The 24312-nt window shown below is 32.3% G+C and overlaps 2 protein-coding genes across 4 annotated transcripts; one reads left to right on the top strand and one right to left on the bottom strand.

Moving 5' to 3' along the window:
- The first annotated feature begins 11140 nt into the window (after positions 1-11140).
- LOC136203468 (endoglucanase 23-like) lies at positions 11141-16310 on the top strand. 3 transcript variants are annotated; one of them, XM_065994629.1, is made up of 6 exons: positions 11141-11559; positions 12172-12333; positions 14849-14984; positions 15047-15132; positions 15583-15690; positions 16075-16310. In XM_065994629.1, the coding sequence occupies exons 1-3, from the start codon at positions 11350-11352 to the stop codon at positions 14909-14911; spliced, it is 435 nt and encodes a 144-aa protein (XP_065850701.1). In that variant the 5' UTR covers positions 11141-11349; the 3' UTR covers positions 14912-14984; positions 15047-15132; positions 15583-15690; positions 16075-16310. The 3 variants fall into 3 exon arrangements, 1 of the variants encoding a protein (XP_065850701.1); XR_010674854.1 differs by adding an exon at positions 11915-12093 and having other exon boundaries at positions 11171-11559; positions 14849-15132; XR_010674856.1 differs by adding an exon at positions 12008-12093 and having other exon boundaries at positions 11171-11559; positions 14849-15132.
- A 2539-nt stretch (positions 16311-18849) lies between these two features.
- On the bottom strand, positions 18850-19801 carry LOC136218518 (uncharacterized). Its single transcript, XM_066005433.1, has one exon. It carries the CDS (start codon positions 19792-19794, stop codon positions 18850-18852), a length of 945 nt encoding a protein of 314 aa, XP_065861505.1. The 5' UTR covers positions 19795-19801.
- Between the last annotated feature and the right edge of the window lie 4511 nt (positions 19802-24312).

The raw sequence follows: 24312 nt of genomic DNA on the forward strand, positions 1-24312 counted from the left end.
CGTGTCATGTAATCAGGTCATTTCTACTTTTGCCACCTCTACCTGTGAGGTGTCGTTGGGATCAGCGGGGGACACTCTGATGCCAAAATTAGTATATTATTTGAGAATGATAATAATAATTGACAAGTGTTTTAGGGGGAATCAATAATCATACCTAGAATACCTCAAAGTAGGGGTATTTCTATAGGGTTTTGTAACATCTGGCATTAATGATGTTGTATTCGAATAATCATGTCATTACTCCCCTTAGTGGCTATTAATTATCATTTAAATGTATTTATTCCCATTTATGGATGGTTATAAAGGTGCCCTTTGGTATTCTTAGAACCGTCAAGGCATATGTACGCTCTTCGTGAGAACAATGGCAGGTCCCTTTTACCCGCTCTCATCGGGGTGTATCTTATTATGACGTGTCTCGTAATGGTCTACGCAGTATGACATAATGCTAGAGACTCCTTCCTTTTCTTCATTATTGCATATTTACCTCCTCATTAATTCTACATAAACCATGCCTTAATCGTCATTAATCCGATTTCTAGGAGGAATAACAGCTTGCCAATATTTCCATTAATTTGCCTTTATTTCTTACTCTAGAAAGAATCATTTAGGTTGTTATCAGGTATGTAAATTGTCACGTCCGTGTCTAAAAATTTAAAGTAATTTATACTCAAAATTAGATTTTGTCATATATAATTATATTATTGAGTTTCATTTAATGTTTTAAATGTAAATTAAAAGTTTGGGTAAAGTTTTATAAAAAGCTATATATTAAAAGGACCAAAATCGATATTTTGCTAATTCTCAAATCGTATATACGAATTTGCAATTCAATTTGAATTTATTTTATTATAAAAATTTAATTAGTTAAAAGATTTATTTTTAGTGTAAATTATTTTATTATAAAAAAATGAAAATATTTTTATTCTATAAAAATGTTGGAAAGCATGCAAGTGACATTTGTAATATATATGTCAATTTTAAACTTTTGTAAATGACATGTGTAATCTATGTGTTAATCCTAAACATTCTTTAAAGGGGGTAATTGCTAATCACTGGTCTACATCCCACATCTCTCTCCCTCCTGCTCAACTATTATGTCATAAACTTCGCACCCTTAGGCCTATCCTCGGGGATTGGAATAAAAACGTGTTTGGCAGAATTGATTCTAATATCCACCTGGCTGAAGTTCATCTTGCTGATATTCAAAAGCAAATTTCAGAACATGGTGATTCTTCGGAATTGAGTAATGCTGCTTCTGCCGCTTGTTCCAACCTTGATTTACAGCTTCTTCGGCAGGAGATGATGTACAGAGAGCAAAGCCGTGTTAAGTGGCTTAAAGAGGGGGATCGAAACACTAGTTTTTTCCAAAGGTCTGCTAGAGTTAGAAAGACATGGGCCGACATTCATCATTTGAGGATCAGACATGAGGGTCCCACTTCTGACACGGTTAGATTATCTGATCATGTAATTGAATATTTCTCTAATCTCTTTCGTAGTTCTAGGGAACATGTTGATCTTTCTTCAATTAATGAGGTAATTCCTACCTTAGTAACTTCTTTGGAGAATGAGGAATTAACTTCTAAACCTTCCATTGAAACTATTAAAGACACGGTCTTTTTCATGGATCCTGACAGTGCCCTTGGCCCTGATGGTTTTGCGGGAATTTTTTATCGTCTCTTTTGGGATATTGTAGGGAAGGATGTTTGCAATATGGTTCAGGCTTTCTTTGATCATGGTTGCATTCTGTCTGGTTTAAACTCTAGTATTATGGCTCTAATTCCTAAAGTTGCTGAAGCTGACAGAATTGAGAATTTCCATCCAATTGTGATGAGTAACTTTGGTTTTAAAATCATCTCAAAAATTCTTGCTGATCGCCTTGCAGTTATTGCAGCAAGGATTGTCTCTCCCAACCAGTATGGTTTCTTTAAAGGTAGAAGCATTCATCAGTACATTGCCTTAGCTTCTGAGGGAGTTAATATGCTTGACAGAAAATGTTTTGGTGGACACATGGCCTTAAAAATTGATATTCGTAAGGCATTTGATACTTTAGATTGGAACTTCCTCTTGGCTGTGTTGGATTCCTTTGGTTTTTCTCTCACTTTTAGGGATTGGGTCCTAAACATTCTGGCATCTTCTCGTATTTCTGTGATGATTAATGGTTCTCCAAAGGGTTATTTTTCTTGTTCTAGAGGGGTTAGACAAGGGGACCCCCTCTCTCCTCTTCTGTTTGACATTGCTGAGGATTTTTTCTCTCGTTGGCTTGCTAAGATGGTGAGGGAGGGTACTTATTCTCCCATGTATTATTCTGGAGGAAATTCTTTTCCCTCTCATCTTCTTTTTGCTGATGATATGCTCATTTTTGGAGTGGCATCCTTGAGCAACTTGCATGCTCTCAAGGATTTCTTCCTGCTCTATGGACAGATCTCCGGTCAGCAGGTCAGTTGGGACAAATCTGCCATCTTTTTTGGTTCTCAGGTGAGTCCTCCAAGGAGGGTTCGTCTTGCTCATTGTCTTGACATTCGTTTGGAGTCTCTCCCTTTTAGTTACTTAGGAGTCCCCCTATTCAAAGGAGCTCCAATGGCTCGTCATCTCAGCAGTCTTACTGACAAATTTCTCTCTCAATTTAGCAAATGGAAAGGTAGCTCTCACTCCTTTGCTGGGCGTTTAACTCTAATTAAGTCTGCTATTACTGGTTCTCTGGTTCACTCATTCTTGATCTATAAGTGGCCAGTGGGATTGTTGAATAAGCTCAATAGAAGTATTAGGAACTTCCTTTGGATGGGTTGTATTGATCAGAGGAAGCTAATCACGGTTCCATGGCAGACTTGTTGCAAAAGTTTGGAAGGGGGTGGTTTGGGCATTAAGGACTTTAGGATCTTTAACCAGGCTCTCTTAGGTAAAATGTGTTGGGAATTGATTCAAGGTACCAATCTAGCTCTTTCTCTGTTGAAGTCTAGATTTATGGCTGTCTCTGGTTTGCCTAAAGCTACCATTGCTCCTTCCTCGATCTGGTCTTCTTGTAAGTTTGTTTATTCTTCTATTTGGGACCAGACCTTTTGGTGGATTGGTCAGTCTTCATCGCTTAATTTCTGGACAGATAGGTGGATCGTACCATCGGTGGCGGACAGATTGGGTCTTGATCATCAGGATAAGCGTTCTCGCTATAATTCTGTTGATGATTTTCTGGTAAATTCTGAGTGGCTTGACTTAGGCACTCTTCCTTCGGCTGTTCAAGACAGTATTCGATCTATTCATCGGGGTAGAGATGATATTGACTTCTGCGCTTGGCAGCCCTCTACGAATGGTATTTTCTCTGCCAAAGAGTACTATTCGGTTCTCAGTCCTAGTTCCTCCTCGGTGGACTGGTATAAATTTGTTTGGAATGCTCACACTCCCCCTTCTCGTTCCTTCACTTTCTGGAGAGTTTTGCATGGTCGAATTCCAACTCATGACCTCCTGCAGCGTCTTGGATTCTCCATTGCCTCTCGTTGTGCTCTATGTGGTAGGGATGCTGAGTCCATTAACCACTTATTCATTAGCTGTTCTTTTGCAGATTCTCTTTGGAGGGCCATTGAGATTCATTTTGACTGCTCTTTGCCTCGTCATCCCCAATTCATCCACTTCTTCAGCACACTTCGTAGCATTCATTTTAGCTCACAGGTGTTGATGATCTGGCGTGTTGCTGCTGTGACTTGCATCTGGTTAATCTGGCATTGCAGGAATGAAGCAATCTTTAAGGAAGTTTCTCCTTCTATTCAGCACTCGAAGATCACCCTCTTTCGAATGATTCGAGAGTCCTTGGCCACTTCTAAAGGTTTTGCCTCTTCTCGGAGAGATGCTGCTATCTTATCCCGCCTTCTGGCTTCTCCTAGGCCGCCTCCTGCTCCCAACATTTTTCCGGTCCATTGGCTTAAACCTCCTCCGGGCTGGGTTAAAGTCAATGTGGATGGCTCTGCTTTTGGCACTCCTGGTGAGGCAAGAGCGGGAGGCATTTTTCGCAACTATCGTGACTTTTCTAAAGGTTGTTTTGCTTTTTCTACACCTCCTTCTTTTGCTTATTTGGCTGCATTGAGAGCCGATATTTTCGCAATTGAACTTGCTTGGGAGAAAAATTGGCATCAGCTTTGGGTTGAGTCAGACTCCATGTACATAGTTAATCTGCTTCGACATCGTTCCATGGATGTTCCTTGGAGTATTCGACAAGAGTGGTTGCGTTGTCTCAGCATTTGCTCTAGGATGAACATTCTTTTTACACACATCTTCAGGGAAGGAAATAGAGTTGCTGATGCATTGGCAAAGTTTGGAGTCTCTTCCTCAGTGATCAATTGGTGGCCTTCAGCTCCTGCTTTTTGCCACAGGTTTAGCAATTACGACATTTGTAATATTTCTCACTTGCGGTTTTCTTGACCTTTTCTAAACTTTTCTCTTTCCCCTTTCTTATTGTTTGTTCTCCTTCATCTTCTCTTGTTCATACACTCACTTTTTCTTTTTTAATATATTTTTGGGTTTGTCAGTTCTTGGGTCTCGGGTGCTCACCCACCCAAGTTCTGTCTCGTCCCAATTTCTATCAAAAAAAAATAATCCTAAACTTACACATATAAATATATTATTATTTTTGGAAGAAACTTAATTTAATTATTTAATACATATATAAACTATTAAAAATAAAAATGATGTTATACTTCTATTATATGAGTAACATGAGTTAATATAATATGATTTCATAACTTGGGTTTTTATTTTAATGTAAATATAGGCCTTCTTTTATCCATTACATATGCTAATAGAAACTTGAATTCAACAACCTAGTGTTAGAGGTGGTTTTAGTTTTACACGTGTTAGTAAAGAGTGAATTAGTGTGAAAGGTGTCAAGTAATTAGTAAGTCTTTGGTTAGGTGTCAATTATTTAGCAAGCAAGTTTAATTTATGGTATAATATATAAACCATATATATGTTGTACTTGGAAAAAGAGGAAAAGAAAAAAAAAAAGGAGAAGAATGGACATACTTTTATCTATATATACATCTATACCTTATAAAAAAAAGGTTTTTGAAAGATATTAAAAAGTCTTGATTAAAGTTTTCGATAACACACGATCCAGTTCGAGTTTAAGCAAAGTGTTTCGGGTGACAGATTTGTAACATTTACGAGGTAATATCATTTTATCTTTATTTAAGTTCTAGTTAGGTAGTTAGCAATTACGTATTAAAATGGAATTTCGGACCCAGAAAGAATTGACGTTATTTAATTATTAAATTATTACAGTATAAATCTTTATATATATTGAATAATAATAATAATATAAAGAAATTGAAAATAAAAATTTATACGGATAGATTCCTAATAATGTCACGAGTCTAATTGAACCTTCGGTCGCAATTAACGATACAGTTACAAGTTCGGTGACAAACAAAAGAGTCTGATAAAAGTGTTTTGGTTTTAAATTTAGTTTTAAGGTATTTCAGTGATTGTGAATACTTTTGGTTTTAATTGTTATTTAAAATATTTGAATACTCCCGATTTTGATTGGAGAATAATGATTTGAAGAATGATTATTTATGATTTTGATACTTTGAAAATTGGGTTGAATTTGACTATTTTATACGAATTGTTTTTGGATTGAGAAAGCTGTTGCAGTTGTTATTGTTATTATTTCTATGATTTGGATTGAAGTCCAAATATGACTTTTATGCTGTGATATTTTGAAAGAAAGATAAAACCGTTTTGTCCATCTAGGATTGCCCGGGGTAGGAGTTGTAAGTTGTAAGACCATACCTAAGGGCGGTATGGCCAGAGTGCACGGTTGGTAGTCCTAACGTCATTCAAGGCGAGATATGAATGAGATATCTCGATTATTGATATGATTGATGTTATGATAAGCTACACGAGTGGAATTCGAGGATGGACACACACAAATTTTATATTACGTTTATAAAATGATTGATGATTTGAATTATAATGTTTTACGTTCGATTGATTACGAGTTGGTTTGTTAAAGAAATTTATTTGATTACGAGTTGATTTGAGTACGATTCGTTTTGATAAAACGTTGTTCGATTTGATTCGTTTTGATAAAACATTGTTCGATTTGATTCGTTTTGATAAAACGTTGTTCGATTTGATTCGTTTTGATAAAAAGTTATTCGATTTGATTCGTTTTGATAAAATGATTAAAGATTATAACAACGTGAAATATACAATTAAAGTATTAACGTGTCATTCAACGTGTGAATAAGTTAAAACGAGTTAATAAGTTAAGAGAACTACCTATTAAGAGAACTACCTAAAATAGGTAGAACTACGTGGCTTTGATTCCCGGTTTAAATATTAAAAGACGTTCGGGATACGTAGGAACCTTGATAGAATTATCAAGTCCAAGCCAAATAATTAAATAAAACTTTAGGTAGTCCAAATAAATTTTTATCTATTGGAAAATTATATTAAGAATTTAACGAGTTAAAATTGATGAGTTGAATTCAGAGATTGTTATCTTATCTTGCCTTCATACCCGATGCCGTTTAGGGTCGGGTGTGACATAAATCTTGGACTTTTTTCATCTTAAATTCGTTAGCAAAACTGACAGTGACGAGTTAAGATCATGGATCGTTATCTACCCTAGTTGTCCTAACTAGTCCATTGTTCAGACATTGATTGGATGAGGGGAGTTGATGGTTAGTAAAAGAAAGGTGATGAATAGTTAACACAAACTTAGTTCTATTATGTAAAGAATATCGTTAACTTTTCCAAACATTTCCTTTACTGACTTTCCAAACACTTCCGTCTAATCAAACCACAAGTAACACTTTTTATAAGGAAGTATTTTTATACTGTTAAGGAACCATTTAAACCAAAAGCTTAAGGTGATAGTTAAAATTGAAGAACAAATTTTATTATTAGCTTTGACACACTCTCTCACGTGAATTCCTCCTTTGTTTGAAACATGCACAACACGGACCCATCTTACCATATGTTGAAATTTAATCAACAATGTCTAAGAGGCTCTCATACTATAAAGGAATCAATTTAACTAAAACTTTAAGCTAAACTATTACAGTTTCAACAACCAAAACTTCAAACGCACACGAAGGAACATAATATAACCATAAGATTGCATAGAAGAAAGAGTTGCAAACGAGTTGCAAACGATAAATTCCATCAGAGAAGTGGAGAAATTTTAATAGAAAAAGAATCAAATGCAAAATTGAATTTAATTGAATCGAAAGGCTGTTTATAAAAAAAGATGAAAAGCAATACGGATAGGAAACATCTTTTATGAAACAAGGGAAAAAGAAAATTTAAAAAAAACAAAGAAAAAATAGAAACAACACATATACCATATATAGATCTCTCAAAAGAATCAAATAATATGTTGGCCCAATATGACTAATTAAATACCTAGAGGGGGTGAATATGTATTATTTCTCTTTTAAAAATTATCACTAAGATTTCTTTCTTTTTTATATAATTGTCCAAAATATTTCAGTATACATAAGTTTAATTCAGTTAAGTTAAGTTCTTTCAGTTCAGTTAAATTAATTTCAGTAATTATAATTATAAATAATTATCATTATTTATTATCATTGTAATTATTTATATATAATTTATTATTATTTATATATAATTTAGTATTATTTATATATAATTCAACATTATTTATTCGAATCACATGGGGTGGGTGGGTTGAGAGTTTTCCTTTCTCTTTAATGCAATCTTCCTTTGTTTAATATAAGTGCATTGTGCACAACTTTTAAAAAAAATTATATATAATTTATTATTATTTATGTATAACCCCCCTTCCGGGTCACATTAAAAACACACACGAATCCAATCAATTATCATAATTACATATAAAGAGCAACATAATTAAATAAAGTGTCCTTATTCCTTATTGCCTATCAAAAATAAATATTTAAACGGTTCAGTAACCAATAAAACAATGTAATCGATCAATAAAAGTTCACTTAATCTAAACCAAGTAATCCAGTTCAATAATCATTAAATCCTAATAAATGTTCATAAAATTTCTAATGAGAATGAGATGTTTGTGCTAACCAGTCTGAATGCAGGATAAATCTGAAAATCTAGCAAATAACAGAACCTCTGAACCTAGCCTGAAAATTTCAACATGGTAAGGGGTGGGCTGCCTACTCAATAAACATAATTACCTATGTTTATATATATATATATATATATATATATATATATATATATATATATATATATATATATATAATTAATTTCATACATCGTAACATTTAATAAATCAAACAATCACCCATCAATCAATCAAGAATAAGATATAAAAACATCATCTGGTATGAGACTCGATTTACTTCAAACAATAAAATTATAATTTATTATTTTTATTTTTAAGGGCCCTGCTAGACCTAAGTGAAATATACTCAATGGTCTCATGGTTAACAATATTCCAACGTATATGTACGCTATCGCCCCCAGTTTTAGGACACATACTCTTTTCATAATGATTTCTTTTTCCTTTTTTTTTTCAATAATACGGTACTGCTATCGCTCCCAGTTTCAGGACACAGTACAAACTCAATTAGAGTAAAATAACACCCTACCCAGGTGCCTGTTATCACAGTATCAACAAACCTCCAGACCATTGAATATACTCATCCAAGCTAGCTGTTTTTGTTTTGTTCCAACTCAAACATAATCCAATACAATTTCGTAATTCATAAAATTCTGAATTCATATACATTCTCATTCTATCATGGTATAATTTCACGGCTAATTATCTCAATAGGTAAATACATGAGTAATACGATTTCAAAAGAAACAAAACATTATATCAATAAATTCAACTATACAGGGAACATTTGAAACTCTAATCTCAAATCACCTTATGTATAAATCAAGTACCAATTAAATGATAATCAAACACTCAACATTCATCATTCAATATACATTTAATTATCAATACTCAACATTCATCACCCAAACATACATTTAATTATCATATGACGACATACCACTAAACACCCATATATATATATATATATACATATATATAAAAATAAGAAATTAAGTTTACCTCTCGTCCCAAAAAGTTAATCAAATTATTCGGGTTCTAATTGACCCGTTAATGGCTCCCCGGAGGTTCGCCGGAGCACGATGGTCGGCCGCCGGAGGTTCGCCGGAAATGCTAGAATCACGAACCGAGACTATCGCGAGATAGCCAACGATTAGGAGAGTCCAAAAGTACACTCCATTCAATATTAAAATTGCCCAAAAGGTCGGGATCTAATACTTTCACAGTGCAAAATACCCACTCCGGTCACCATATTTTTCGATCAGAAAAATATCAATAGTGGTCTCAAAATGTTCCTTACGAAATAAGGAATTCAATGGTATAATTTTTATTTTAAGAGATCGCCGGAATATGGAGTTATAGCGAAGACAAAATGAAAGAATATAAGAAAAAGAAAAAGAGCAACTACGGCTGCTGTTTCCCCCAAAACCTCAAAATTAGTTTCGTGTAATGCCCAAAAAAACCTAAAACCAAATAATAATAATAATAATAATAATAATAATAATAATAATAGGATTGAGTTCTAATAATAATAATATAAGGAATAATAATAAAATAGTGTTGGATGGGTCAATTTAATAAATTTTTATATTACAATTATAAAATATATTAAAATTTTATTTTGTAAAATACACTCCATAAATTTACGGATGTTACAGTTCTACCCTCCTTAAAAGAAATTTCGGCCTCGAAATTCTTTATCTAACATCACCTCGAAAAAGCAAGGAAGATCTACCATGATTCCGCTACGCTACTCTGATAGCATGATATATCACCGACTCTATACTACCTGTTTGGCCAGCACTATCATTTTTATTGAATGACATGATTCTAAAATATGAAAACCTATATTAAATATCATATTAATGAATGCATGTTTATGTCATGTTCTAGATCTTAGAAATATCGTACTGCCTCTAATATTCCTTAGGAATCGTAAAACTGACGCTCTGATATCATCACTACAACAAATGAGCACTTGTGCCACGAATCATGCCACGAGAATGTAAAATTCGTGGCATATTTTTAGTTAGCCACGGGAAAAATGGATTCCACCATAAACTTTTGATCACTTGATGTATTTATGCCACGGTTAAGTTTATTCCGTGGCAAACATATATTTGTGCCACGAATCTTGCCACGGTATTTTTTTTTGTGTGGCTGAACTTGTTTATACCACGGGAAAAGTTTAAGCGTGGCATAAACTTACTAATGCCACGAGTAATTTATTTGGTGGCAAACAATAATTTATTATGTAGCAAAATTTTCACTTACTATTCTCACTATTTTATTTAATAATACATTCAATTTCACTTAAATTTTCCGCTCACTATTTCTTCATGGCTTAATACATAATTAGCTCCCTAAATTTGTCCATAATAATAGATTGGCTCCCTGAACTTTGCAAGTGTCTCACCAGCTCCCTAAACTTGCTTATTTCGTACTACCAGCTCCCTAAACTTGTCCATAAAAATTGATTAGCTCCCTCAACTTTGCAAGTGTCTCACCAGCTCCCTAAACTTGCTTATTATGTAACAACTAAATACAAAAACCATAATATTAACTCAGATTCAGGTGGAAAAATACCCCTAACGTTTTGGGTCAGGAGTAATTTTAACCCTAACGTTTGAAATGATGTAATTTTACCCCTAATGTTGGAAGCCAATAGCATATTTACCTCTAACATTGATAAATTGGGTTAATTTGAGAAATAATTCATCAAACTGTCTTTTCGGTCATGAATCTTTCCATATACACTTCACACATGCGTTATTTTATCAGTAACAAATCACAAATATATGTTGGGATGTGAAAAAAAAATACTGACTTTTGTACGAATTTGCCAAAAAAATTCAAAAAATTCACCAAATTTATAAATTTGCTCTTGGCTACTAATGTTAGGGGTAAAATTGCACCATTTTAGACGTTAGGGGTATTTTTGCACCTTATTCCAAGTTAGTATTATGGTTTTTGTATTTAGTTGTTACGGAATAAACAAGTTTAGGGAGCTGGTGAGACACTTGTAAAATTGAGGGAGCCAATCTACTATTATGGACAAGTTTAGGGAGCTGGTGATGTATTAGGCCTTTCTTCATTTCACCTCTTTTTCACGAATTTTTTTGCCTCTTTCCCTTCCCCCCAATTTTTTCCCCAATATTTCAAGGTTACAGATTTAGACTTTCCCCAAATTTTCTCTTTACGCCAAATTCAGACCTAGGGTTCTCCATTGCTTCACCTAATCCAGAAATTCGCACCATCGCCAACAGTCTGATCCACCTCCTCCCCTTCAACGGCTTATGCCGTTCACCACCATACCGCCACTCCATTTCATCGTTTATATCCTCCGGATTTCTCTCTATCCTACTTCATTTTTTCTCCTCTACCTTTTTAGATCTGGCCACCAGAATGGAAAAACGAATCTCCAACTCGATTTGTTCTCTCCTCTACCTTGCCTCCTCTGCTACTTCTACAGTGCTGCTCCATGTACCACCGCTGCTTTAGCTCAGGTATCTTTTATGTTTTAGTTTCCGTGATGGATTATGCTTTATCCGGCTCTTCATTATAGCCTCCTATTTGTTTAACTATCTAATTGTCAATTTAAAACCATACATTCCGTAGAATAGACATAGTTTCATGGTTGAAATGCTGATTGTAGTTTTAGTATTAATTTCTATAATGTGGTAAATCAAACTATAATCTATGATCAATTGTAAAGACTTGTTTTGCTTATTTTGCCTTACGAGGCTAGTTGCTTTATATACTGGTGAAGTTAAGTGTTATTATGAGACTCCATGATTTGTGATTAATGTTGGCAAATTTTCAAAAACTGCAATTAATTTAAAGTGTGTTTCAATTCGACAGTTATAAATGGAATAAGGATAAATTAGACTTGTACTAATTGATTCATAAATGGAATGAGGATAAACAACTTATTGAGGATGCAAAACCCAATAGGTGTTGGAGTTTGCTGATAAACATTACACAGTAGTAGCCTACATTCAGTGGATCGCCCTTTTTAGTGTGATGTGAATGGTTACCAGGTAATAACACTAACCCATAGCCGTTATATGACTATCATAATGAAGAACATCACTGATTTAGTAATAAAAAATTTACAGGATAAGTTGCTCTATGGAGAAGTATGGTTGCACAAGGCCTCACACCGGTGCCAATACAGAGAATACATAATTAAGAACGAGGTCATGTTGCATGCTGGAGATACCATCAATGAGTTTGTCTGGGATAACAAGCATGCTGAAATTAATGTCCTCATTTCCAAGGTATATCTAAGTTAAATATCCTAATCAACACCTTAATTATTGGCTTATGATTAGTTTGAAGTATTTGCTGCTTAATTAGATCTTAATTGATTGTATGATGTAATAATATGATGTTACTTTATGTGTGGTTGCTTATTAAACCAATTTGTCTTTGTCCTGTCGTGGGTGCTCCTCCTTCCTGATGTCTTGTTGTGACTTTTTCTTAGTCTGCAAATTTTATAAAGTGAAAAACCTAGGTGTCTCACATGGTGAGGAGTAAGTGGATAAGTGGGGCATGTTGAGTGGCTCCTACATAATGTTGGACCCAGGCTCCCAGGTGCGAGCGAGGCAAGAGCCTTTTGTATATAGCCTCGTTTTCTGGGTTCAAGGCTCAAGACCTCGACCCTTGACTGAGGTGCATCTGAGACGCGCCTTTAACAACTATGGTTGACTCCCAACATTTTTCCAATTGTTAGACATTACTTGTTTATGTATAAACATCATGTCAACAATTTTGAAGCCACTAACACCCAACAATTATCATAGGTTTAGATTTTTTTTTTACAAAAGAGACCAAGCAAAATGTGAAAGGGTTGGCGTAAGAACTTTGTGGTGATTTATATCTTCCCTCCAGTATGTTATACGATATTTTATGTTAAGCAAGCTGCATATCAGGTAAAAAGCGATAACTTAGGTTTGTGATTGTAAAGTTTGTGACTATCCTTACAGTTTGTAGATGAATTAAGGAGGTTTGAATGGTTCACTTAGGATAGGATTGTTTTAAAGGTAGGGTCATTATTCATAGTCTGCAGCCTGCTTATATTTGATTTATTGAATTGGAGGGTGAATACACTGATTCGGCATATTGCCTAGAAAAAGCCATACCTCTTCATAATTTTTTGTTTTGACTCTAGCCTCTAATTTTAGCAGTTTTAGCTCTAGTTGGCTGAGTGGCTGGAATTTTAGCCAAAGTATAAAATTAACAAACCCTAGGCTGAATTTTTTTCCATACATTTTAAATTTAATAAAAACTTCTTGCTTTGACAACTTTAGCATTATTTGTGCTTTTAGCAAAACTAATGCAAATTGAATTTGAACAGCAATGTATCGGGAAAATTTTCATAAAAAGTCACTTCTGTCATTTTTACAAATTACAAAACAATAATATATATTGAAAACTTAAGTAATCATTTTCTTTTCAATAATATAAGAAGTTATTAGAATTGGAAAAAAAAAGTTCCCCTTAGTTTTTGTTATTTAAAAGTCGTAGATAAAAAAAATTAGAAGTACTATATGAATAAAAAAATATTATTTTGCCAAATTTTACCCTTTGGCTAAAATTATAACAAATTGGCCAGTTTAGGCTAACCTTCTATTTTACAGTGAAAGAACCTTTTGCCCTAGGAACTTGCCAAATAGCAAAAAGAAAAAAATTTTGTGAAAAATCATGAAAAAGAGGATTCTAGTCTTTAGGGCCTCCTTTTTTTTTCCTTTTCCAATTTGTCAATTTTCTAAAATTGCAACTAATTGGAAAATCAGGCTTTAGTCATCAAATTTAAATCTTTTTGTCTGGATTATTTTATTAGGCCTTCAAAAATTGAAAGATTTGACTAGTATATTATCATATGGGTATGGATAGCATATAAACAAGAGATAAAGTTTAGTAAAGTGAGATGAAAAGAATCAGAGTTGTGGTTACTGTTCCGTCGACATAGAATACTGTAGCAAATGATCACAAGAAAAAGTAGATATAGAGTAAGAAAAAAGTCACATAAGGTGTGGAATCCTTCAAAACTCAAGCCAAACTAGATATGAAGCAGCACAGACCAAAATGATTTCTGGTTTGCAAGTGGATATATACCGAGGGTTGACTACTTTCTAGGGGGCAGAATAAAAAGGAAGCATTTTCTTCTGTGCAGATTCCCAAGTTTTGTACAGATGCTTTCTATGTTGCACGGACACTCCTCTTTAGTAGCATTTTTGCGTTTCATGTCCGTGTTCATTTCATGTCTGTTTCATGTCCAATAGCAGATTGATTATAAATCAGCCTACTCTGCCTCAAAATAAGCAATTCCTTATTCTTAATTTTGTTAATTTTGTATAGCATTTTGTTTAGAGACACTCTGAAAGGTTGTTTCTTTTAACTTTTGCTTCAATATTTGTTGGTTTGAGGTGGATCAATCTTTTTCTTGGGCAATTTAAGTTGGAACTTATTTACACACTGAATTAATACATCCATAAACACAAAAATTTCATTTCATTCTGTTTTCCTTCACAATTCGGATTGGTGTATGTCATACTCATGTTAAATAATAATTATGTCAAATAAGTCGTGTTATTTGTGTCATTATGCACTTCAATGCTCTATTTGTTTTCATAATATAGTGAAAATTGTTCTTTGACTCATAATGGTTGCTCAATTTGTGTCATCCATACTGAATGACAAGTAAGTTCTGTGATTGATTGAATGATTATTGCTTCTGTTTTCCCTTTGCTCAATAGTTTTGACTTCTAACAGAATACCTTTTACAATCAGGTGTTAATATGTGAAAACCTTTGCAATCAGAACCATAGTGAACCTATTAATGGAAGAGCATAGTCTCCGTCCCCTTTGACCTTGGATGCTCACTTGGAGTTGCGACGGAGCTCACGAACTTGACGGGCCCTATTTGGTGCGTCTTTCGTCTCTTCCTTTTATTCTTTTTATTGGATGATTTGTGGAATATTCAAACAGGTTTTCGTCCGAAGCACCTTTGCTGCATTGGCATGTTTGGTTTTATGGATATGGAAGATGTTATTTGCCTTTGGAGTATGATTAAGGTAGTTTCTGTGCATTACTATTGAGATTCCTATTACAATGACTTTGCTTCTTAATTTCTATGGAACACAAGTTCCTAAAGGATTCATATGTGCTTGGTCCTTTTTTTAGTTTCACCTTTTATTTCTCTAACTAATGTCTATTGTGGATCTGGTATAATGTCAAGTAACCATTTAATCCAAAAGCCAAAGAAAAGGGCAAAAAAGAACATACATTTACATGAAAAGATAATTGATATTAAGAAATAAGATGCGGTGGATCTAAATCATTATAGAACTTTTCTATTTCTGGTTGTTTTATATGTTATTGGGCTTATGCCTTGACAGTATTGTAATCAATTGTTTCTTAATGGTATTAGCAAAACATGTTTCCAATTCTGTTTACAGAACTAGTTCCAGATGTCGGAATACATAGTTTGATTTATACATTTTTGTGTGCATGTAATGTTGCAGGAATTTGACTCCACATATGGTCCAGCATGGCTTTGCATAGTGGAAACAAGCTTTGGTTTTTATGTTACTCAGTCAATAGGAGGCTTCTTGTATTTCTCAATTGACAAGGTTTACATCTTACTCTTTAGGACTGCTTTTGAGCCTTTGGATCAATGTTTATCCTTGCATTTCTATGTTATTGTTGTCGTTCATGTTCATGTTGTTTTTTACTTTAAAATTACAGAGTGCACGTAGGATTTTGTTAGTTGAGGAAACAAACTCTGTAGTTGAGGTAGCTGACTTGTAGGATTTTATATGAGTCGTTTTTGTTGAGGTAGCTAACATTTTCATTTATTTGGAATTAAAATGTACTCTAATCTAGTGTAATATCTGTGGTTAAATTTAACTAGTCAGCCTGTAAGTGATTTGGTTGCATCTGCAGTTATTGAATTGCGTTCGTAATATTAATATATATAAATATTGTCTTAACTTTGATTGTTGATTTTGTAACAGCTGGTGAATTAAACCATTTGGTTTCTTCAACTACGAGTGGGGTAACTCCAATCTTTGGAAGTTTGCTGCGAATCTCATTTTTTCTTATGATTTCTTCTATTATTATTTGTATGGTACTGATGGGGAAAAATTTATATTGGATACTTTTGATAGATTTCTTTTCCTGTTGGGATTTTTATTGGATGGATGATAGCTAGAAAGATTCATGTTTAATTAATAGATATTATTTTTGACAAGATTGGTTGAAATTTGAGTCTTTGTTCACTTTTATATTGATTTTAATGAGCTTCCTCCATTCAAAAGATCATATAATAATAATAATAATAAATTAAAAATAAATTACCACTGATTATGTTTGCCACGATGATGCTCGTGGCTAGGAAATCTTTACCGCCACAATGAATCTATTTTTGCCACAGTTATGCTTGTGGCTAAACAAAATTTCTAGCTAGAGGTTCTATTTTGCCACGGTTATGCTCGTGGCTAAACAAGATTTCTAGCCATAATTATTTTACTTTTGCCACGGTTTTGCTCGTGGCTATGTTGGATTGATTGCCACGGGTTGCTATTACTTGCCAGATGTATTTTATTTTTGCCACGAGTTTATCCGTGGCAAAATGATGTGATTAGCCACGGACGTTCCCGTGGCATAAGAACTCATTTATGCCACGACCATTATATTTCCGTGGCAACTAGTTAGCCACGATCACTTGTGCCATGGAAGAATTTCTGTGGCTATGTAGTGTAGCTACAGAAATTTGAAACTTGTGCCACGATTTTAACTGTGGCACAAGTGTTCATTTGTTGTAGTGCATTAAATGTAACCCCCGTCCCGGGTCACATTAAAAACACACACGAATCCAATCAATTATCATAATTGCATATAAAGAGCAACATAATTAAATAAAGTGTCCTTATTCCTTATTGCCTATCAAAAATAAATATTTAAACGGTTCAGTAACCAATAAAACAATGTAATCGATCAATAAAAGTTCACTTAATCTAAACCAAGTAATCTTTTCAATAATCATTAAATCCTAATAAATGTCCATAAAATTTCTAATGAGAATGAGATGTTTGTGCTAACCAGTCTGAATGCAGGATAAATCTGAAAATCTAGCAAATAAGAGAACCTCTAAACCTAGCCTGAAAATTTCAACGTGGTAAGGGGTGGGCTGCCTACTCAATAAACATAATTACCTATGTTTATATATATATATATATATAATTAATTTCATACATCGTAACATTTAATAAATCAAACAATCACCCATCAATCAATCAAGAATAAGATATAAAAACATCATCTGGTATGAGACTCGATTTACTTCAAACAATAAAATTATAATTTATTATTTTTATTTTTAAGGGCCCGGCTAGACCTAAGTGAAATATACTCAATGGTCTCATGGTTAACAATATTCCAACGTATATGTACGCTATCGCCCCCAGTTTTAGGACACGTACTCTTTTCATAATGATTTCTTTTTCCCTTTTTTTTCAATAATACGGTACTGCTATCGCCCCCAGTTTTAGGACACAGTACAAACTCAATTAGAGTAAAATAACATCCTACCCAGGTGCCTGTGATCACAGTATCAACAAACCTCCAGACCATTGAATATACTCACCGAAGCTTGCTGTTTTTGTTTTGTTCCAACTCAAACATAATCCAATACAATTTCGTAATTCATAATCTTCTGAATTCATATACATTCTCATTCTACCATGGTATAATTTCACGGCTAATTATCTCAATAGGTAAATACATGAGTAATACGATTTCAAAAGAAAAAAAACATTATATCAATAAATTCAACTATACAGGGAACATTTGAAATTCTAATCTCAAATCACCGTATGTATAAATCAAGTACCAATTAAATGATAATCAAACACTCAACATTCATCATTCAATATACATTTAATTATCAATACTCAACATTCATCACCCAAACATACATTTAATTATCATATGACAACATACCACTAAACACCCATATAAATATATATATATATATATATATATATATATATATATATATAAATAAGCAATTAAGTTTACCTCTCATCCCAAAAAGTTAATCAAATTATTCGGGTTCTAATTGACCAGTTACTGGCTCCCCGGAGGTTCGCCGGAGCACGGTGGTCGGCCGCCGGAGGTTCACCGGAGATGTTGGAATCACGAACCGAGACTATCGCGAGATAGCCAACGATTAGGAGAGTCCAAAAGTACACTCCATTCAATATTAAAATTGCCCAAAAGGCCGGAATCTAATACTTTCATGGTGCAAAATACCCACTCTGGTCACCATATTTTTCGATCAGAAAAATATCAATAGTGGTCTCAAAATGTTCCTTACAAAATAAGGAATTCAATTGGACGAGTTTAAGGGGTAAGTTGTTACAATTGAAAGTTTAGGGGGCAGTTGTTACAATTGAAAGTTTAGGGGGCAGTTGCAACATTTGGACAAATTCAGAGGGTTATTTGTGTATTAGGCCTATTAAATTATATAAATTTTAAAGATTATTAATTTCAAGGTAAATAATATATGAGTCCCTATATTTTAATTTAATCACTATTTAGTCATTATATATTAATAAAACACTATTCAGTCCTTAATTTTAGTTTAATTCAACAGTTTAGTCCTTTATAGAGGGACTAATCTGTTTAATAATTTAAAAATTTCAGTGACAAATTGTTGATCAAAATAAAAAAAATAAGAACTAAACAATATATTATTAAAATACGAGAACTAAACAATATGTTAGATATTAAACATAGGGACTGATAAAATAAAGGGTAAATTCCAAAAAAAAACCTTGTGGTTTGGCCGATTTCCAAAAAAACTTCTGTGGTTTGTTTTTACAAAAAAAAAGGACCGTGGTATACGCCGTTACCCGAAAAACGAAAAATGACTTCACACCGTTAAAAAACTGACGTGGCACAGGGGTAAAATTGGAAAATCTAATTTTTTTTAATTTTTTTTCCCCTCTCTCTCCTCCTCCTTCTTCCTCCTCCTTCTCCTGTGCGATTTCTTCCCCTGCTTTCTTCGTTGCTGCGTAGAGACTCGCCGGTTGATCTGTTTGGTGATTCTCCGAGAACGGAACTTGAGTGTTTAACCCGTAGACTGAGCTTGAAGAAGCCCAGACTATCGCCGGCTGCGGATTTGCTGCTTTGGCGACTTCTAGAAGATTGATAAATCCAGCAATGTTTGAACTAACATAAGATTGGGGGTTTTTCATCGCGTAACGAACCCCAGCTTGAGCCGCCAGATGAAGCATTTGAGTAAACGGAACAACATCGAACAATTTAGCTAACAATGCAGTGTCGTTCAGATCTCCTTCAACGATGAAAATCTGATGCCGTTGTAAAAGCTTCTGTCTATCTCTTTTCAATCTTTTGTCGTTTTCGGCCGTTCTCAGACGAAGAAGAAGAAGAGGGATTTTATTGGAAAGCTTTATGTGATACAGTAATGGCGGAAGAATAAGAAGAAGAAGGAACGACCCGAGACGCCATTGTAGGTTGCTTTTCTTTGAACTGTTTGGGTTGACCGGAAACGAGGAGGCCGTTTCTGAGCTGGTGAGAGGGAATTCGAGTCCCCATTTTTGTTGAGGTTGAAGGAAATTGAGAGAAGAAGAAGAAGAAGAGAAGAAGGAGAGAGATAAAGAAGAAGAAACCCAGGAAGAAGAAGAAGTCGAGGAAGAAGAAGACCCCATTTGGGGATTTGTTTTCTTTATTTTATTTATTTTGTTTTTTTTTGTTTTTTTATTTTAATTCGGACAATTTTACCCTTTGCCACATCATCACTTTTAACACTGTTAAGCCATTTTCCGTTTTTCGGGTAATGGCGTATACCACGGTCCTTTTTTTTTTGTAAAAACAAACCACAAGGGTTTTTTTGGAAATCGGCCAAACCACAGGGGTTTTTTTTAGAATTTACCCTAAAATAAAAGATTTACGTAAAATTCATAAGTTTTACGTAAATCTCTATTTTCACAAGGTTTGTGAATTTTTTTTCTCCTAAAATAAAAATGTTACATAAATTTAATCAAACTATACGTAAATTATATCTAAAAATAAAATATTTACGTAAAGTTCAAAGGTTTTACGTAAAACTCTAATTTTTACAAGCTTTGTGAATATTTTCTTCTAAAATAATAAGGTTACGTAAATTTAGTCAAGTCTTACGTAAATTATGTCAAAAAATAAAAGATTTACGTAAAATTCATAGGTTTTACGTAAAACTCTATTTTCACAAGGTTTGTGAATTTTTTTCTCCGAAAATAAAAAGGTTACGTAATTTAGTCAAACTATATGTAAATTATATCTAAAAATAAAAGATTTACGTAAAGTTCAAAGGTTTTACGTAAAACTCTAATTTTCACAAGGTTTGTGGATTTTTTCTCCTAAAATAACAAGGTTATGTAAATTTAGTCAAACCTTACATAAATTATGTCTAAAAATAAAGATTTACGTAAAATTCATAGGTTTTATGTAAAACTCTATTTTCACAAGGTTTGTGAATTTTTTTCTCCTAAAATAAAAAGGTTACGTAAATTTAGTCAAACTATACGTAAATTATATCTAAAAATACAATATTTACGTAAAGTTCAAAGATTTTACGTAAAACTCAAATTTTCACAAGGTTTTTGCATTTTTTTCTCCAAAAATAACAAAGTTACGTAAATTTAGTCAAACCTTACGTAAATTATGTCAAAAAATAAAAGATTTACGTAAAATTCATAGGTTTTACGTAAAACTCTATTTTCACAAGGTTTGTGAATTTTTTTCTTCTAAAATAAAAAGGTTACGTAAATTTAGTCAAACTATATCTAAAAATAAAAAATTTGCGTAAAGTTCAAAGGTTTTACGTAAAACTCTAATTTTTACAAGTTTTGTGAATTTTTTCTTCTAAAATAATAAGGTTACGTAAATTTAGTCAAGCCTTACGTAAATTATGTCAAAAAATAAAAGATTTACGTAAAATTCATAGGTTTTACGTAAAACTCTATTTTCACAAGGTTTGTGAATTTTTTTCTCCTAAAATAAAAAGGTTACGTAATTTAGTCAAACTATTTGTAAATTATATCTAAAAATAAAAGATTTACGTAAAGTTCAAAGGATTTACGTAAAACTCTAATTTTCACAAGGTTTGTGGATTTTTTCTCCTAAAATAACAAGATTATGTAAATTTAGTCAAACCTTACGTAAATTATGTCTAAAAATAAAAGATTTACGTAAAGTTCAAAGATTTTACGTAAAACTCTAATTTTCACAAGGTTTGTGGATTTTTTTCTCCCAAAATAAAAAGGTTACGTAAATTTAGTCAAACTATACGTAAATTATATCTAAAAATAAAATATTTACGTAAAGTTCAAAGATTTTATGTAAAACTCAAATTTTCACAAGGTTTTTGGATTTTTTTCTCCAAAAATAACAAGGTTACGTAAATTTAGTCAAACCTTACCTAAATTATGTCAAAAAATAAAAAATTTACGTAAAATTCATAGGTTTTACGTAAAACTCTATTTTCACAAGGTTTGTGAATTTTTTCTCATAAAAGAAAAAGGTTAAGTAAATTTAGACAAACTATACGTAAATTATATCTAAAAATAAAAGATTTACATAAAGTTCAAAGGTTTTACGTAAAACTCTAATTTCACAAGGTTTGTGGATTTTTTCTCCTAAAATAACAAGGTTACATACATTTAGTCAAACCTTACGTAAATTATGTCTAAAATAAAAGATTTAAGTAAAATTCATAGGTTTACGTAACACTCTATTTTCACAAGGTTTGTGAATTTTTTTCTCCTAAAATAAAAAGGTTACGTAAATGTAGTCAAACTATACGTAAATTATATCTAAAAATAAAAAATTTACGTAAAGTTCAAAGGTTTTACGTAAAACTCTAATTTTTACAAGCTTTGTGGATTTTTTCTTCTAAAATAATAAGGTTACGTAAATTTAGTCAAGCCTTACGTAAATTATGTCAAAAAATAAAAGATTTACGTAAAATTCATAGGTTTACGTAAAACTCTATTTTCACAAGGTTTGTGAATTTTTTCCTCCTAAAATAAAAAGGTTACGTAATTTAGTCAAACGATATGAAAATTATATCTAAAAATAAAAGATTTACGTAAAGTTCAAAGGTTTTACTTAAAACTCTAAATTTCACAAGGTTTGTGGATTTTTTCTCCTAAAATAACAAGGTTATGTAAATTTAGTCAAACCTTACATAAATTATGTCTAAAAATAAAAGATTTACGTAAAGTTCAAATATTTTACGTAAAACTCTAATTTTCACAAGGTTTCTTGATTTTATTTGTCCTAAAATAAAAAGGTTACGTAAATTTAGTCAAACTATACATAAATTATATCTAAAAATAAAATATTTACGTAAAATTCATAGGTTTTACGTAAAACTCAAATTTTCACAAGGTTTTTGGATTTTTTTCTCCGAAAATAACAAGGTTACGTAAATTTAGTCAAACCTTACGTAAATTATGTCAAAAAATAAAAGATTTACGTAAAATTCATAGGTTTTACGTAAAACTCTCTTTTCACAAGGTTTGTGAATTTTTTCTCATAAAAGAAAAAGGTTTAGTAAATTTAGTCAAACTATACGTAAATTATATCTAAAAATAAAAGATTTACGTAAAATTCATAGGTTTTACGTAAAATTCATAGGTTTTACGTAAAACTCTAATTTCACAAGGTTTGTGGATTTTTTCTCCTAAAATAACAAAGTTACATAAATTATATCTAAAAATAAAAGATTTTTTTTAAAAAAAAAATTTGCGCAATGCGCTTACATTAAAAAGAATAAAGAAAAATCCCCACCAGACCCGGATGTGATTCGAACCCATGACCTCCCAAGGCATAGGTAAGCTCTCAACCACTAGGCTAAGAGTTTCACCACATCTAAAAATAAAAGATTTACGTAAAGTTCAAAGGTTTTACGTAAAACTCTAATTTTCACAAGGTTTTTGGATTTTTTCTCCTAAAAGAACAAGGTTACGTAAATTTAGTCAAACCTTACTTTAATTATGTCAAAAAGTAAAAGATTTACGTAAAATTCATAGGTTTTACGTAAACCTCTATTTTCACAAGGTTTGTAAATTTTTTTCTCCTAAAATAAAAAGGTTACGTAAATTTAGTGAAACTATACGTAAATTATATCTAAAAATAAAAGATTTATGTAAAGTTCAAAGATTTTACATAAAACTCTAATTTTCACAAAGTTTGTGGATTTTTTCTCCTAAAATAACAGGGTTACATAAATTTAGTCAAACCTTACGTAAATTATGTCAAAAAATAAAAGATTTACGTAAAATTCATAGGTGTCACGTAAAACTCTATTTTCACAAGGTTTGTAAAATTTTTTCTCCCAAAATAAAAAGGTTACGTAAATTTAATGAAATTATACGTAAATTATATGTAAAAATAAAAAAATTTACGTAAAGTTCAAAGGTTTTACGTAAAACTCTAATTTTCACAAGGTTTGTGTATTTTTCTCCTAAAATAACAAGATTACGTAAATTATGTCCAACTTTACATAATTTATGTCAAAAAATAAAAGGTTTTCGTAAAATTCATAGGTTTTACGTAAAACTCTACTTTTCACAAGGTTTGTGAATTTTTTTCTCCTAAAATAAAAAGGTTACGTAAATTTAGTCAAACTATACGTAAATTATGTCTAAAAATAAAATATTTACGTAAAGTTCAAAGGTTTTACGTAAAACTCTAATTTTCACAATGTTTGTGTATTTTTCTCCTAAAGTAAAGGGTCACGTAAATTTAGTCAAACTTTATGTAAATTATGTCTATAAATAAAAGATTTACGTAAAATTTATAGGTTTTACGTAAAACTCTATTTTCACAAGGTTTGTGAATTTTTTTCTCCTAAAATAAAAAGGTTACGTAAATTTAGTTAAACTATAGGTTAATTAATTTTTTGACAGTTTAAAGTACGGTTTTTAAAGTTTCTTTATAATTACAGTTTGAAACATGGTTTTTGCACTTCGAACATTTAACTGTCACTTTGAAGAGTTTAAATTACAGTTTGAAATGGTTCAACTGTTATTTAACTGTTACTTCGAACCGTAACTTTTCGGTGACATTTGAAATTATAAACTTAACCGTAACTTTTCTGTAACGCCACTGAAAAGTTACGGTTAAGTTTATAATTTCAAACGTCACTGAAAAGAATAAAACATTTTTAATCGAATTAGATG

This window comes from Euphorbia lathyris, chromosome 1 (assembly GCF_963576675.1).
Source record: "Euphorbia lathyris chromosome 1, ddEupLath1.1, whole genome shotgun sequence".
In the NCBI taxonomy this organism is placed as follows: Eukaryota; Viridiplantae; Streptophyta; class Magnoliopsida; order Malpighiales; family Euphorbiaceae; genus Euphorbia; species Euphorbia lathyris.

Excerpts from the sequence above, each read along its gene's own strand:
- LOC136218518 (XM_066005433.1), bottom strand. The coding sequence starts at position 19,794 with ATGGGGTCTTCTTCTTCCTCGACTTCTTCTTCTTCCTGGGTTTCTTCT.
- LOC136203468 (XM_065994629.1), top strand. The coding sequence starts at position 11,350 with ATGCCGTTCACCACCATACCGCCACTCCATTTCATCGTTTATATCCTC. Across the intron at positions 11,560-12,171 it reads CCACCGCTGCTTTAGCTCAG|GATAAGTTGCTCTATGGAGA; the intron begins GTATCTTTTATG and ends AAAAATTTACAG. Across the intron at positions 12,334-14,848 it reads TTAATGTCCTCATTTCCAAG|GTGTTAATATGTGAAAACCT; the intron begins GTATATCTAAGT and ends TTTTACAATCAG.